Source organism: Ochotona curzoniae, unplaced genomic scaffold (genome assembly GCF_017591425.1).
Source record: "Ochotona curzoniae isolate NIBS_2020 unplaced genomic scaffold, NIBS_Ocur_1.0 scaffold_3890, whole genome shotgun sequence".
NCBI classification, from domain to species: Eukaryota; Metazoa; Chordata; class Mammalia; order Lagomorpha; family Ochotonidae; genus Ochotona; species Ochotona curzoniae.
Genome location: NW_024467115.1, coordinates 35,621,455 through 35,634,272, shown reverse-complemented (window position 1 = coordinate 35,634,272; position 12,818 = coordinate 35,621,455). Strand labels below are relative to the sequence as shown.

Sequence of the window (12,818 nt, the reverse complement as noted above, 5' to 3'; positions counted from 1 at the left end):
CTTTTTTATATCAATTAAATCAAGAGTGCCTGGGGGAACAGCAATGTGCGTCCCTCAGGGCTCCGGGCTGTGACATGCTTCCGCCCCAACCACATGGACGGAAGGAACCAACGTGAGTCCTGTACACTGAGAGAAAGAAAGGGAGGGTCATTACTCGGATCATCTTGCGCAGCTGAGATAAGAAACAATTTTATGTGTGTGTGTATATAAAGTCCATGAAGCAAATTAAGAAAACACACAAAAAGACCAAAACTGTTTTGAAAAAGTGCGTGGAGAATTTACTGTACAATATTTTTAACAATTCATTTATACGTTGGCTTCTACATGCTCTTATATTTGTGTAAAACATTTATACATAGTCTTTACAATTTGTACATATATTAAATGGCTGTATCATAAACACTGTTGTGTGGGATCTTATAAAAGGAAAATCAAGAGAGGACAATTACTTATAAAACATTAACCAACCTTGTGATAGCGAAGAACAAGTGAGCACACCCATGTTCTCCGAGTTTTTCTCATGGACTTTTGCATCAGCTGTGTGGGAGCGGACTTGTTCCCCATCCTGAGCGCCACGGGAGATGATGCAGTAAGGCAGGTGTGCAAGGCGCTTGAACCACTGCCTGGAGCAGCAAGCCGCGCTCGGCGAGGCCCCCGTTCTGTTCGGTGCCACTAACTACGTGAGGCAGGCGGACAGAGCACCCCTCTGCACCCTGGATCCCGCACATGGCCCAGGGTGCTGCCCCTTGGCGGGGTGGGCAGAGGAGCCGTGAGAAAACCCCCTTTCTGGCTTGCAGGACCCACCGTCCCCACAGGTAGTGGCCATGTTCTGAACAGTACCTCTGGCTGGAGGGTGCCAGTCTGGGCCTTCTGGCTCTGGCCACGAGGTCAGTGCTGACACCCACGTTGGGGAGCAGAGCCCCAGGATTTCTTGCCAAGTCCCTTCATTTGCTCACTCACTCTTTCCTGAACAACACATGCCTGAACCACAGCCAGGAAGATGCAGAGAGCACTGGGCAGGAGTGCTGTGCCGAGGAGCGCCCAAGGGAGGCAGTGCCCTGCGGGGGCCCATCCACCAGGCCCCCCTCCCGCGCTGGGAGCACTTGAGTCACACAGTGTGAGGACAAAGTGTGCAGACTTTCGAAGGACTGGAAAAAGTTATAAAAAAATACAAATATATATATTTTATTCTGACATATTCCATATTTTTAAGAAAGCAATTAGTATTTAATTATCTGACATTGGGTAAGAATTGCAAGATTGTGGGTGAATTATAAATTACGATTCTAAGTAAAATATGAGTGGGAGGAAAACCCTAATCTTCCATTCAAAATTTTGATAAATTTAAGTACTTTCCAAAAATAGACAATTTCCATTGGTTTAGGTGTTGGGCGTGGGAATCACACACATCCCTAAAGAACGACGTACGTCGGCTGGTGAGGGAAGCACGGCTCTGTGCCAGTCTGATTTCTTTTGGTTTTCTCTCCTTGGAGGACGGAGGGAGACTTCTGCTGCCAACGGCATCGCCCCAAGTCCGAAGCAGCACTCTGGTGGTCCCCGCGTGCCGCCGCTCTACATAACGGGGAAGCGGCTGAGGGCCTGCCTCAGCTTCTCCGCAATCTGGGGGGACACAAGCCGCGCTGTCAGGATGCATAGCGTGAGCTGAATGTCCTAAAACACTGAGACTTAACTGGCCCGTGTGCCAACCTCTCTGGCCCTGACTCAGCATCTGTGCGAGGGACACTGCATGCTGGGGAGCCTCCATATACGGAGTCCTCACACCTGCAGCTGCCTCCACTGCCCTGCCTTTTCTGGGCCAGCACAGACACTGTGACTGCCGCAGAGGTCTCGCTGAGCCCACCCTGTCCTGGTTGGCACCCTGCATCAGACCCATCCATCAGGATGGACCCATCACAAAGTTGATGGCATGCTGTGTGTGCTCATGTGCCTGTGCCCCTCCGAGGTGCCCACACACCCGTGAAAGCACGGGCATCTCACTGTGGGACGCAAGCACCTGCAACAAGTGTTTGGTACACACAGGTACTCAGTAAATATATTCTCCAAGAACAAATGGGCAAATGTTAACAATTTAGGACTTACTTGCCACAAGACCATGTCAGCTGTAAAGCTTAGCAGTTGTAAGCGCAGCATGCATTTACACAGAGAGTGATACAATGTGCAGTTTTCTGCTTTGGTTACCACACCATTCACACACACTGGCATACTGGAAAACCACTGAGCAGCCAAATGCTGCCTCCTCTTCCTCCGAGACACATGTGGCCTGCCCTCACCTAACTCACAACGGTCCTTCGGTGAGAGAGTTGGGCAGTTAAGCAATGCAGGCATCATCAACTGGGAACCAGGCTGCCCACGTGAATCCTTCCGCAAGCTTGCCTCCCAGACTGCCTGCCAGCACACAGAACTTGGAAATGTGCATCAGCCATAGCAACCACAGGCTTGCTGGCCACTCGGCCTGAACATTCCCCAGATAGAGCCATGGACAGAGTGTGTGAGATAAGGCAGGAGTGCGGTGCAGGACTTGAATTTCCAACCCTCCCTGGTCCTTGCTCTCCTGACACCATGGGAATCGGACACCCCAGCACAGGTACCCAGGTGCCACCTTCCTTGCAGCTTCTGTATGAACCCATCTACATGCATGAGCCCCTCTGCTGAGACTGCAAAGCAAGCTGCCCCGGGGCCCCATGGGTGAAAGGCTCACCGCCTGGTAGTGCCAGGCTGAGCTCATCTCACTCAGCAGGGTCCTGGTACAGAGAGGCTGTGGGCTGCAGTTGGCCACAAGCAGGGACTTCTAGGAGTGTCAAACTAGCATCCAACACTCCTTCCTCAAAACAAATCCTTTCCAACTCCACACTACTCCAAAAGAAAAAGGCAGCTAGAATTAAAGGAGATTTTAAAAACATGATATAAGATGGCCTGTGATTTTGGATTAAGAAGTGTAAGTCCCTCCTGAGGAGTGTCCCTGGGCGGTGCAAAGGCAGGTAGAGCAGCGTCACTCACCGTCTCATAGAACTGCACCTGCTGCTCCAGGTAGAGGCGGATGACGCTGTTGTAGTCATAGATCCGATTACTGTGGAAGTGATTCATTTCCGCTGCAACCCAAGCAAGACATCAGTCAGCTTCCTCCCCGAGATCTGGGACAACACAGCATCCCCTGGCCCCAACCTTCTGGCTTCAGTGCATGCACTTCTTGGAAAATCACTTCATAACAAGGCTAAAAACCAAGTCCCAAGTCAACAACATGCAGTACCTCATCAGGGTATGGCTGGCTTTTAGTGATTGGTATTTTGAATGTGCAAATGCTGAATGATTCAAATGCAGACCATTCATACAACACAACTGATCAAACAGACTTGATGTATGCTGCAGAGCTGCAAGTCAAGGCTTCAGTCGTGTGGCTGCAGGCTGAGCAAGGCTGCTCAGGCTGAGCAAGGCTGCTGCCTTCCCTTTTGTGAGGCCCCGGTTTAACTAACACCGGGCACGCGGCAGTGGGCAGTGGGAGGCCGTTCTTCAGGCAGTGGGGCGGTCCCACCAGGCCATGAACGCTAACCCTTGGCATGGTGGCCACATCAGGGCTTCCCCTGCTCTCCTAGCAAGCCCAGCCCAGGCTGCGGGGAGGCTACCCACCCCCTAGCCAGGGAGGTCTCACTTCACTGGGTTAAACCTCTTCAGGACTCCTCCCACCCTTGCAGCTCACCTTGAAGAGCGTAAGACATGGTGCCAACTCGCTTCACCATCATCTGCTTGTCTTGTGGAGTGATTTTGCTAGTTGCAACCAGTTTATCACTTTCCTTCACTTTCTCTATTGCTCCCTGAGAAATAGAAAACATTGTAGTGTTCATAAAACAGAGCTGGAAGGGTTAGTCATTAGTTTAAAATACAACAAGGCTAAAGCATTCCATAAATGACTTGCATGAAACCATGGCCACAAAATAAGAACAGAGGAAAGCATCTAAATTTAACTTTAGGTCCCTTGGAAGCAAAAAGGTGGCTATTCTTGAAAATTATAACTAGGCTAAAATTGGCAATTTCCTCCACACCAGAAGAGAAACAGCACGGCCTGCCACTCAGCAGGGGAGCTTCGCAGACGGGAAAGTGGGGTTTAGGCAGCAGCTGCCTGGGATGCCCACATCCTGTCTAGGCAGTGATCCTGCCGATCTGCAGGAAAACAATTGACTAGAGGACACTGCGAGGCCTTGCCAGTATGGAACCAGGGCTAGTCTCAGTCCCATCAGGAAGGCTCCAGGAGCAGTTGATATGGAGATGAACGGGCCAGAAAGGCCCTAATCCTCAGGCTTAGCTAACAGATCAAAGAGAGGTGCTTCCTCTCCCAGGCAGGGAAAGGACCTACTAGACCAACAAACTGTTTACTAGTAAACTCCGTCTTGCTGTTGATATGTAAATTCCTCAAACGCTTCCCTCCCTTCCGCCTAAGTGACCCACAGTCTTTAAAAGGCTGATGCTAACAAGGACAGGATAAATCAATCAACTATCCCAGCCATATGTTGTCAGTGAAAAACTGGGCAAACGGAGACTCTAAGGTGGACTATGTCAATCAGTGGATTCTTCAGCAACTTCAACATGCTTGGAATGCGAGACTGGCAGCAATTCATAACTGTCCAACTATCAAAACCACTTAAGCAAGACCCTCAGAGCATGCCCCACATCGGGGACCTGGGATGGGTGGGAGGCTGAGTGGGGCTTCTCCCTTTATCTCCCCCTTTACCCCAGATACAGAAAAAAAATGTGAAAATAATAGTCTTACACTTTCCTGTAGCCCTTGATCCTCTGTGCCCTAATTAACTATGTAAAGATTGTCAAAAATACAGGAAAAAAATGGAAAAAAATAAATACAATAAAAGGCTGATGCTGTTAATAAGCTTTGGTACTGATGTCAGTCAGTGGTCCGTGTGTATGATTGCTGGCTGGCCGGCGAACATGGATCCAGACACGGCTCCGGACTACTGGCTTGGCCTGGCCCAGCCCTGGGGATTGTGCGCACTTAGGGAGCGACCAGTGGATGGAAAATCTTCCTCTCTCTTTCTCCCCGCTGTCTGTTCTTTCAAATATATGAACACACACAGAAACCAGAGTGGCCCAGAGCAGGGTGAGAGGCGTCAACAGGCGCAGGAGCCCTGGATCCCGTGGAGAGCATCAGCACAGGCTGCAGAGCGCCCTTCCCACAGGCATTTAGGAGCCGCTGTGGAAGGGCGACATTAAATTAACTTTGATGAATTCTTAAATGGAAGGAGCCAGAGAAGCTGCCAAGCACCTCCCTCTCCAGTCATCATGTTACGTGCTGCTGTCTGGAAATAAAACTGTGTTCCTGTGCAAATCAGGCTCCACGCCTGGAACGCTAACCCTGACGACACGAACCCTCCAACAAGCTGAGCAGGTCTACCCTTGGAAGTGTGCAAAGCCTCTCACCTTGTGCCACTCCTTCAGGCATGGAGACCCAGAGCAAAGCCTGCCCTACCCCAGGACCCCAGGGTCCTACAGTGACACCCATTCCTGGCGCACAGCTGGAAAGAGGGAGGGGAAACTTACCCAGATGTAAAACGTGAGAATACCTTAGCCCATGTGCGGTTTACAAAAACCTTTATGATAAGAATGAGTTTCTTTTCTACCAGGAAGCGCTAAGCACCTGTTTACCTTGTGCGCGCCAATGATGTCAGGGAAGCAGCCCAGGAAGCCTTTGTACTCGTGATTGCATTCCATCAGGAAATGCAGGTCCTTCTTCGGCTACAAAGGACACAGGCTGGGGTTATTGCCAGAATTCAGAAAATCAAGCAAAAGAAAATGTATCTGAGGAACACACCCCAAAAGTTCCACGTTCAGATCAGTCTTCCTCAAGAACTACCAGGGTAAGGTACTGCCCCCTGGGTCCATGCTGGAGAAGACCACAAGCAGAGGCAATACCATATATTGACATATACACAGAGGAATATGGAATGCAAGTAAGCCATCATGATGTCTAATGATATTCTATGAGGCTGGGGTGCAGTGGGTTAACCCGCGGCTGGGGACACCCACACCCCATTCTGGGGTGTCTGGGTTGAGTCACAGCTACTCTGCTTCTGCTCCCATTCACCCAGGAGGTCCCAGGCCGCGGCCCAAGCACTTCAGCCCCCGAGAGCCAGATGGAATTCCTGGTCTCTGGCTTCTGTCTGGCCTTGCTCTGGATGCGGCACACGTCTCAGGGGGAATGGACCAACCATGAAGACCTCTCCTCCCACCCTTCCTGCTTCTACTCGCTGCCTTCAGGCAATCAATATTCACAGAAAAAACAACCACACAGAAAACTTTAAAAACCTTGCAATTCTTTTAAAGAGTAACAATTTTTCCCATTTTTCTAAACTATAATTTTAATAACACAATAAAAAATTAACATTTTTGCAAATCTTAGTAATGACCTCATCATTATGTGCATATTTGTGGAAACATTTCTACAAGAAAATCTTTTCTTGAAGATTTATTTATTTTTTGTTTGAAAGGCAGTTACAGAGCAAGGAGAAACACAGACCCTCCATCTGTTGGTTCACTCCCCAATGCCCGAAAGGCCAGAGCTGGGCTGGTTCCTCCAAGTCTCCCACATTGACTGCAGGGGCCCAAGGACCTGGACCGCTCTCTGCTGCCCTCCCAGGCCGGCAGCAGGGAACTGGATCAGAAGTGGAGCAGCTGGGACTCAAACCTACGCCCATATGGGATGCTGGTGTGGCAGGCAGAGGCTTAGCCCACAATACCATGGCTCCAAGAGCCATTCTTATTTTAGTCTAGTTAATTTTTTTAAAGATTTATTTATTTATTTTTAATTGGAAAGGCGGATATACAGAGAGGAGAGATAGAGAGGAAGATTTTTCGTCCGATGGTTCACTCCCCAAGTGAAAGCAAAGGCTGGAGTTGAGCCAATCCGAAGCTAGGAGCTCTTCTGGGTTTCCCATGTGGGTGCAGGGTCCCAAGGCCTTGGGCCGTCCTCGACTGCTTTCCTAGGCCTAGGGAGCTGGATGGGAAGTGGGGCTGTTGGGATTAAAATCAGCGCCTATATGGGATCCTGCAGCGTTCAAGGCGAGCACCTTAACCACTACGCTATTGTGCTGGGCCCTATTTTTTTTAATTGATTTGAAACAATTTAAATGTTTATTCCCCACAAGGGAACTTACTATGTTATCTGTAAAAAGAATTGGAATGGGTTAGTAATGACTCTAATAATAGCTAAGGAACGGGGCCACATGATCCAGTTCCACCTCCTGTCTTAGGAAAGCAGCAGATGATGGCCCCAGTGCCTGCGGAGGGCTGAAAGCAGTTCCAGGCTCCTGGCTTTGGCCTGGCCCAGTCCCAGCAGTTGTGGCCACCTGGGAAGTCAATTAACAGGCACACAATGAATCTCTCTCTTGCCGTGTCTCTCTTTGTGCCACTCTATCTTTTAAATAAATAAAACTTATCTTAGGAAGAGCTAAGGGGCTGCGGCAGTGGCACAGACGGTGAGTGCTCCATCTACAGTGCTGACATCCCCATGGGAGTCAGTTTAAGTCCTGGTGGCTCCACTTGTGATTCAATTTCCTGTTGATGGCCTGGGATGGCAGTGGAGGACGACGCCCACATGGGAAACCCACAACATGATCCAGGCTCCTGGCTTTGGGCCAGCTCAGCGTTGGCTATTGTGGACATTTGGGGGGTAAATCAGCTGAGGGAAGATCTTCTGTCCCTTCTGTAAGTCTTTCAAGTGAAACAAATAAATGTTAAAAAAAGTGATAAACAGTTATGACAAAGATTTACCCTGTGCTGGGCACTGTGCCAGGTGCCTTACATTCATCAGCTATGAAATCCTGAGGCAGGCATTGCCATGGCCACATACAGACTGGAAAGCTGAGCCTCAGAAGGACCGAGAAGGTCCAGAAGGCCTAGCCCCAGCACACTTCAATCCCGAGGGGTCAGGCTGGACAAGTGCTGCCAACACTGGAAGGCCTCTGTTGAGATTCTTTGAGGACATGTAGACTTACCCACTTGAGCTTACCCTGAGAGGCACCGTTATCAGACACCATTAACACCAGAGCAGGAACAGAGAGATCTAGGTGAGAAGTCTGCCTCAGACGAGGCTTCACGTTAAACAAGCACACTGGACAGCAAGTGATCGTCCCCGAGCTTGGGGGACGTGAGTACCTGTTCTGCCACCAGATTGGCGATTTCCTCGTACGTCTTCCCAGCTTCTGTTATCGCATCATTGAGGTCTGTTTCACCTGAAAGCAAGCAGTTTCACAGTGCTTGTAAGTCATAAAGGTTTCCTTCTATTGAACTGTTACCTCAGTTAGCTAATGAGTTCTGCACAGGAATCCTGGGCCGTTTTCCGGGCGAGGGAGAAGGCAGGTAAGTGACTCGCATCCTTCTGCCGAGCTTCCCGCCCACAGCTCACAGCACCCAGTCCCAGCCGAGCGCTCCCGCCCCCTTTCACGGACGGTCACCATCCTCAGAAGAGACCCTGTGTTTGGTGTGCAGACCTGCCGCAGCTCAGGTGGGCTGCCAGAGTCAGGACGTGAACCAGGCTTTGGCCTGGCTCAAGCCTGGCTACTGTGGCCACTTGGACAATGAGCCAGTAGATGAAAAACCTTTCTGTCTCTCCCTCTCTGTAACCCTTTCAAACAAATAAATCAAACAAACAAAAACACCACAAACTAACAAAAAACTAAGAGAAGAAACCAAAGAGTTTTATGGAAATTTGAAATCATTCCTTTGTATGTGGTTGTAACTTCATCCTTTTTAAAAGAAAGATTTATTTTTACTGGAAAGTCAGATATATAGAGAGAAGGAGACAGAGAGGAAGATCTTCCATCCATTGATTCACTCCCTAAGGGGCTGCAATGGCCGGAGCTGAGCCAAAGCTAGGAGTCCCGAGCTTCTTCCGGGTCTTCCACGCAGGTGCAGGGTCCCAAAGCCTTGGGCCGTCCTTGACTGCTTTCCCAGGACACAAGTAGGGAGCTGGATGGGAAGTGGAGCTGCCGGGATTAGAACCAGTGCTCATATGGGATCCTGGCAAGGCGAGGACTTCAGCCACTAGGCTACCATGCCAGGCCCTAAAATCTTTTAATTTTTTTTTTTTTATCAAGATGACTGTACAGATTTGGCTAAGAAATGAAAAAGAGAACATTGTACACTACAGCTACTGGTCCATTGTAACAAGACAGCTGTATCTGAGACAAGAAGGACAAACATGCGAGCGAGCAAATGCGCATTTCAGTGACCTCCTCCAGCACTCCATCCTCAGGAGCCACCAGAGGGCAGCGAGCCAGGGTGCCCAGGGCCTGGACAGGATGCCAGCCACCGTCCACACACAGCGAGACATACCTTGATAACCACTGGAACTAAACACGGTGGCCAGGCTCTGCAAAGCCTTTCCTATCTTCTGGTACTCCTTGGGCAATGCTGGCGGGAAAAAGGAAGATGCTGTTTAGTTGTTTTGTGAGCAAATCCACCTGGGGTCCAACTGGGAGCATCTGCTCAGTGATGACAACACAAGACACACACGGACGCAAGTCATCCTGAGCAACTGCGATCCCTCTCGGACCGCCCAGGGAGCGGGCTGCTGGCAGTCCCCGTCTCTACATTCTCACCCACGGGTGACACTAATGAAGCCGGAGTGCACCCAGACGGTTCCTCAGGCTCCCAAGTGCCTTCTCAGATAGTGGCACACTGATCAATACCCTCTCCCAGACACCAGCTCCACGTGGGGGCTGGACAAATGAGGCCCCAGGAGCTGAACTCACTGTCCCAGGTCACACAGCGGATAGGAGGTCACTGGCACCTGTGATTCCAAACCCACTGGCTTGTCCGGGCTGTTACGCAGGCATGGGTAGAACACCCCTCACCCAGAGCCCTTGGGAGCAGTATTTCAGATTCTACAGGTTTTTGGTTTCATTTGGGAATATGTATGCAGACTTTACTGGCTGGACACTGGAGCTGATGAAGTGATACATTTCAGAGCATTTCAGATTTTGGGTTAGGAATGCTCAATCTAGATAAATGATCAATTGCAAACTGATAACCAACCAGCCGAACAAAAACAGCTGGGAACAGATGTGGTAAGAGCCATCACGCTGGGCTCTGAGTTTCCGCATGGGTGCATGGGGGTGACCCATTCACTGGGCCCACGGGTGCTGAGGAGGGTCCCACATGCCGGGAAGGGATCATCCTGCAGAACTGTCCAGGGGTAGCCTTGATCGTTGTCCCTGAATCTGTGCATGTCCCCTCACCTGTACCAGTCGCCTCAGGAGAGGCCATGACAAAACATTCCAAACATGCAAAAAAAGACTTCTGGAGACAGGACCTCAGATGACCACAGCCATATGTGTGACAGGCTTGGAGAGCTGCCTGCTGGCTTCGTCCGCGTCCACTCCCCACTGCCTGACCGCTGCAGCTCCGGGCCCCCACACTCACGCCCTGTGCAGCGCTTCCAGTGCTCCTGTCCCACGGTCAGCAGCTCCTTCACGCCGTCGTCCATGGCCTTGGTGAACTTGCCCACGGCATCGCACTTCTGCTCTCTGTGACAAGGACAACCGTCAGTTCCACAGCTGGGAAGCAGTGCTGCCGGAAGTGCACAGCAACCACCACCACACGCCTGCGTGGCGTGTACCGTGCCGGCTGCCCTCCCGACGTGAGAAAGCTGCGTTCAGGGGCTTAAAGACTCACCTAAAAACCTGCGACTGACTCCGACTTGGCTTTCTCTCCTGTTTCCTTGTGAGTGTTTACTAAAGTTACCCGAATGTAAGTAATCTTATGTAGAGAAATTCCCTTCTCTGGAGGCACCGTCAAACCTCTGGGTTCCAGGGGGGGGGGGACTACACATCCGATTGACACTTGGAAACACAGAGGACAGCCTGAATGCTCAGCTGCCTAATGCCATGGAAGAAATAAGTGTGCTGACCAACCTGCCACGGGCGTCAGTGTGCACTGCACAACGTGAAAAGTAAACTATAAAACCATGTAGGGTGTGAGGCCGTTTTCCTTGTGGTCGCTGGCGGACACTGAGCTTTGCTCTGGGCAGGGGGAGCACCGTGTGAGTGCTTTCTCTTGTATATACTTTTGCTAACATACAGGAACAATTTTATGACAATATACAACAATTTCTAAAATTAAATGACAAACAACAGTTCTAATTAATCATTATAGAGAAAAGGAACTGTTTCAAAATTTCAACTGGACCTGTATTTGGAAAAAAAAAAAAAGATCAAATGACTACAGAACAGATTAAAAACACACCCACAGAGAAGGAGGCCGGAGCCCACTTCCTTCAAGCCCCTGTCCAGAGGTCGGCTTTGCCGAAGGCTGTGTGGGCGGCAGGTGGCTCTGTGCCTCATGGCTTCACTGCCACCACACACGGTGTCAACCAGGCAACTGTAGACTGCAAGGCAAAGGGATGCAGATCTTGGCCTGGCGTTAGCGGATGGGACCTCTACGTCCATCTCACCTGACCACAAAGCCCACTTGCTGCCTCTCACACAGTCCCAAGCGTGGCTGTCCTGTCAGCACAGGGGTGGGCATAGATAAACAGGAAAGCGTGTAGAGGTGTCCCTTACATTTCCAGTAAGTCCAAGTCAGGTGCTTCTGGCTCCATGGTGGAGAATATCATGACTCCCACCAACTCATCTTTCTCAGCCTTCCTCTTTCCAGTTTTCCACTCCTGTCAATGAGAACATCAGTGTTGAGGTCATGGCAGGGTCAAACCTGGTCCTCTAACTCCTTCCTTGTCTGCCATAATCCTCGGGGGGCACCCCCCCCATCCCGCCGCACAGGGTCCCAGTGGCCATGCCCCTAATGTAACAGCACGGTGTGGTCATGCCACTGCTCCGAACAGGCCGCAGAGAACCAAGTCTGAGGGTGACAGGCTGAGCCACGGTCCTGTCCCCGTGGATGCCAACACTGACACAATAGAGGCTGGTAAAGAGCTGGTAGGCTTTTTTCAAATAAGAATACCTAGCACATTTCTAAAGTATAAGTTGGGCACCAATATTATTTTTTCCTTAAAAAAATACCATTTGAAGGTTTCTCACACACCCAAAACCCATCTGTGCATGGTGCAGTGCACACTTGTGACACCACCTCCTTGGCTGAGCCACAACCAGCACCCCAGGAACCAGCTCCTGCCCCCTGCCTCCCCTACCAAGGTACCGTTTCCTCTTTTGGTGGCTTGCCTCTTGGCATTCGTTAAGGGGTCACCACCTGACTCTGTATCCCTGAACAACTCTTCTGACTGGTGGGCCCCTGGAGAGCCCCACAGCCTGGCTCAGCCTGCGGCTGGCACCTCTCACACGACTGTGGGTAGCTGGGCCTCACTCACCTTGTGGCCCGATATGAATATCCCCTGATGTAGTTCTCCAGTCCACTAGGGGGGCTGCCCACATCAAGTAGTGAGCCCAGCTGTGGCCAGGACACCTCTTGGCATTTAGGAGATGTGGTTTTGGTTCAGTGCTGCCCAGGAGTAGAGATTCTGGGTTCCACTTAGGGTTCACCTACAGCAGACAACTCCAATCTGGTCTAGCAAGAGGTCCTGGCAGATCCAGGACTCCCGAGCCATGCCTCTCACCAAGAAGACACCTGCTGGCCAATCTTTCCCATTGTGCATAAGTGGGGAATCTTATTGCGGTTTAACCTGTATTTCTTATTTGTTTAGGAAATAAAGTACTTTTCCATGTTTTTCAATGATTTAGATACCTTCTCTTGTAGCAGTAGCAAATCTCCTATTATTGGGATGATTGTCTGATTTATACAGGCTTTCATACAGGTTCAGAAATCTAGCCCTAGGACTGGCA

The 12,818-nt window shown here is 50.4% G+C and overlaps 1 protein-coding gene across 1 annotated transcript in view; it reads right to left on the bottom strand.

The window, feature by feature from the left end:
- Nucleotides 1-255: 255 nt before the first annotated feature.
- SNX9 (sorting nexin 9) overlaps nt 256-12,818 on the bottom strand; it is a 93,504-nt gene continuing 80,941 nt past the window's right edge. Inside the window, exons 11-18 of the mRNA XM_040965242.1 lie at nt 11,586-11,689; nt 10,447-10,550; nt 9,358-9,435; nt 8,179-8,255; nt 5,671-5,760; nt 3,716-3,830; nt 3,019-3,110; nt 256-1,620 (exon numbers count right to left, since the gene is read on the bottom strand). Coding sequence (XP_040821176.1) covers nt 1,573-1,620; nt 3,019-3,110; nt 3,716-3,830; nt 5,671-5,760; nt 8,179-8,255; nt 9,358-9,435; nt 10,447-10,550; nt 11,586-11,689 — 708 coding nt within the window. The 3' untranslated portion in view covers nt 256-1,572. The remainder of the gene's footprint in view (nt 1,621-3,018; nt 3,111-3,715; nt 3,831-5,670; nt 5,761-8,178; nt 8,256-9,357; nt 9,436-10,446; nt 10,551-11,585; nt 11,690-12,818) is intronic.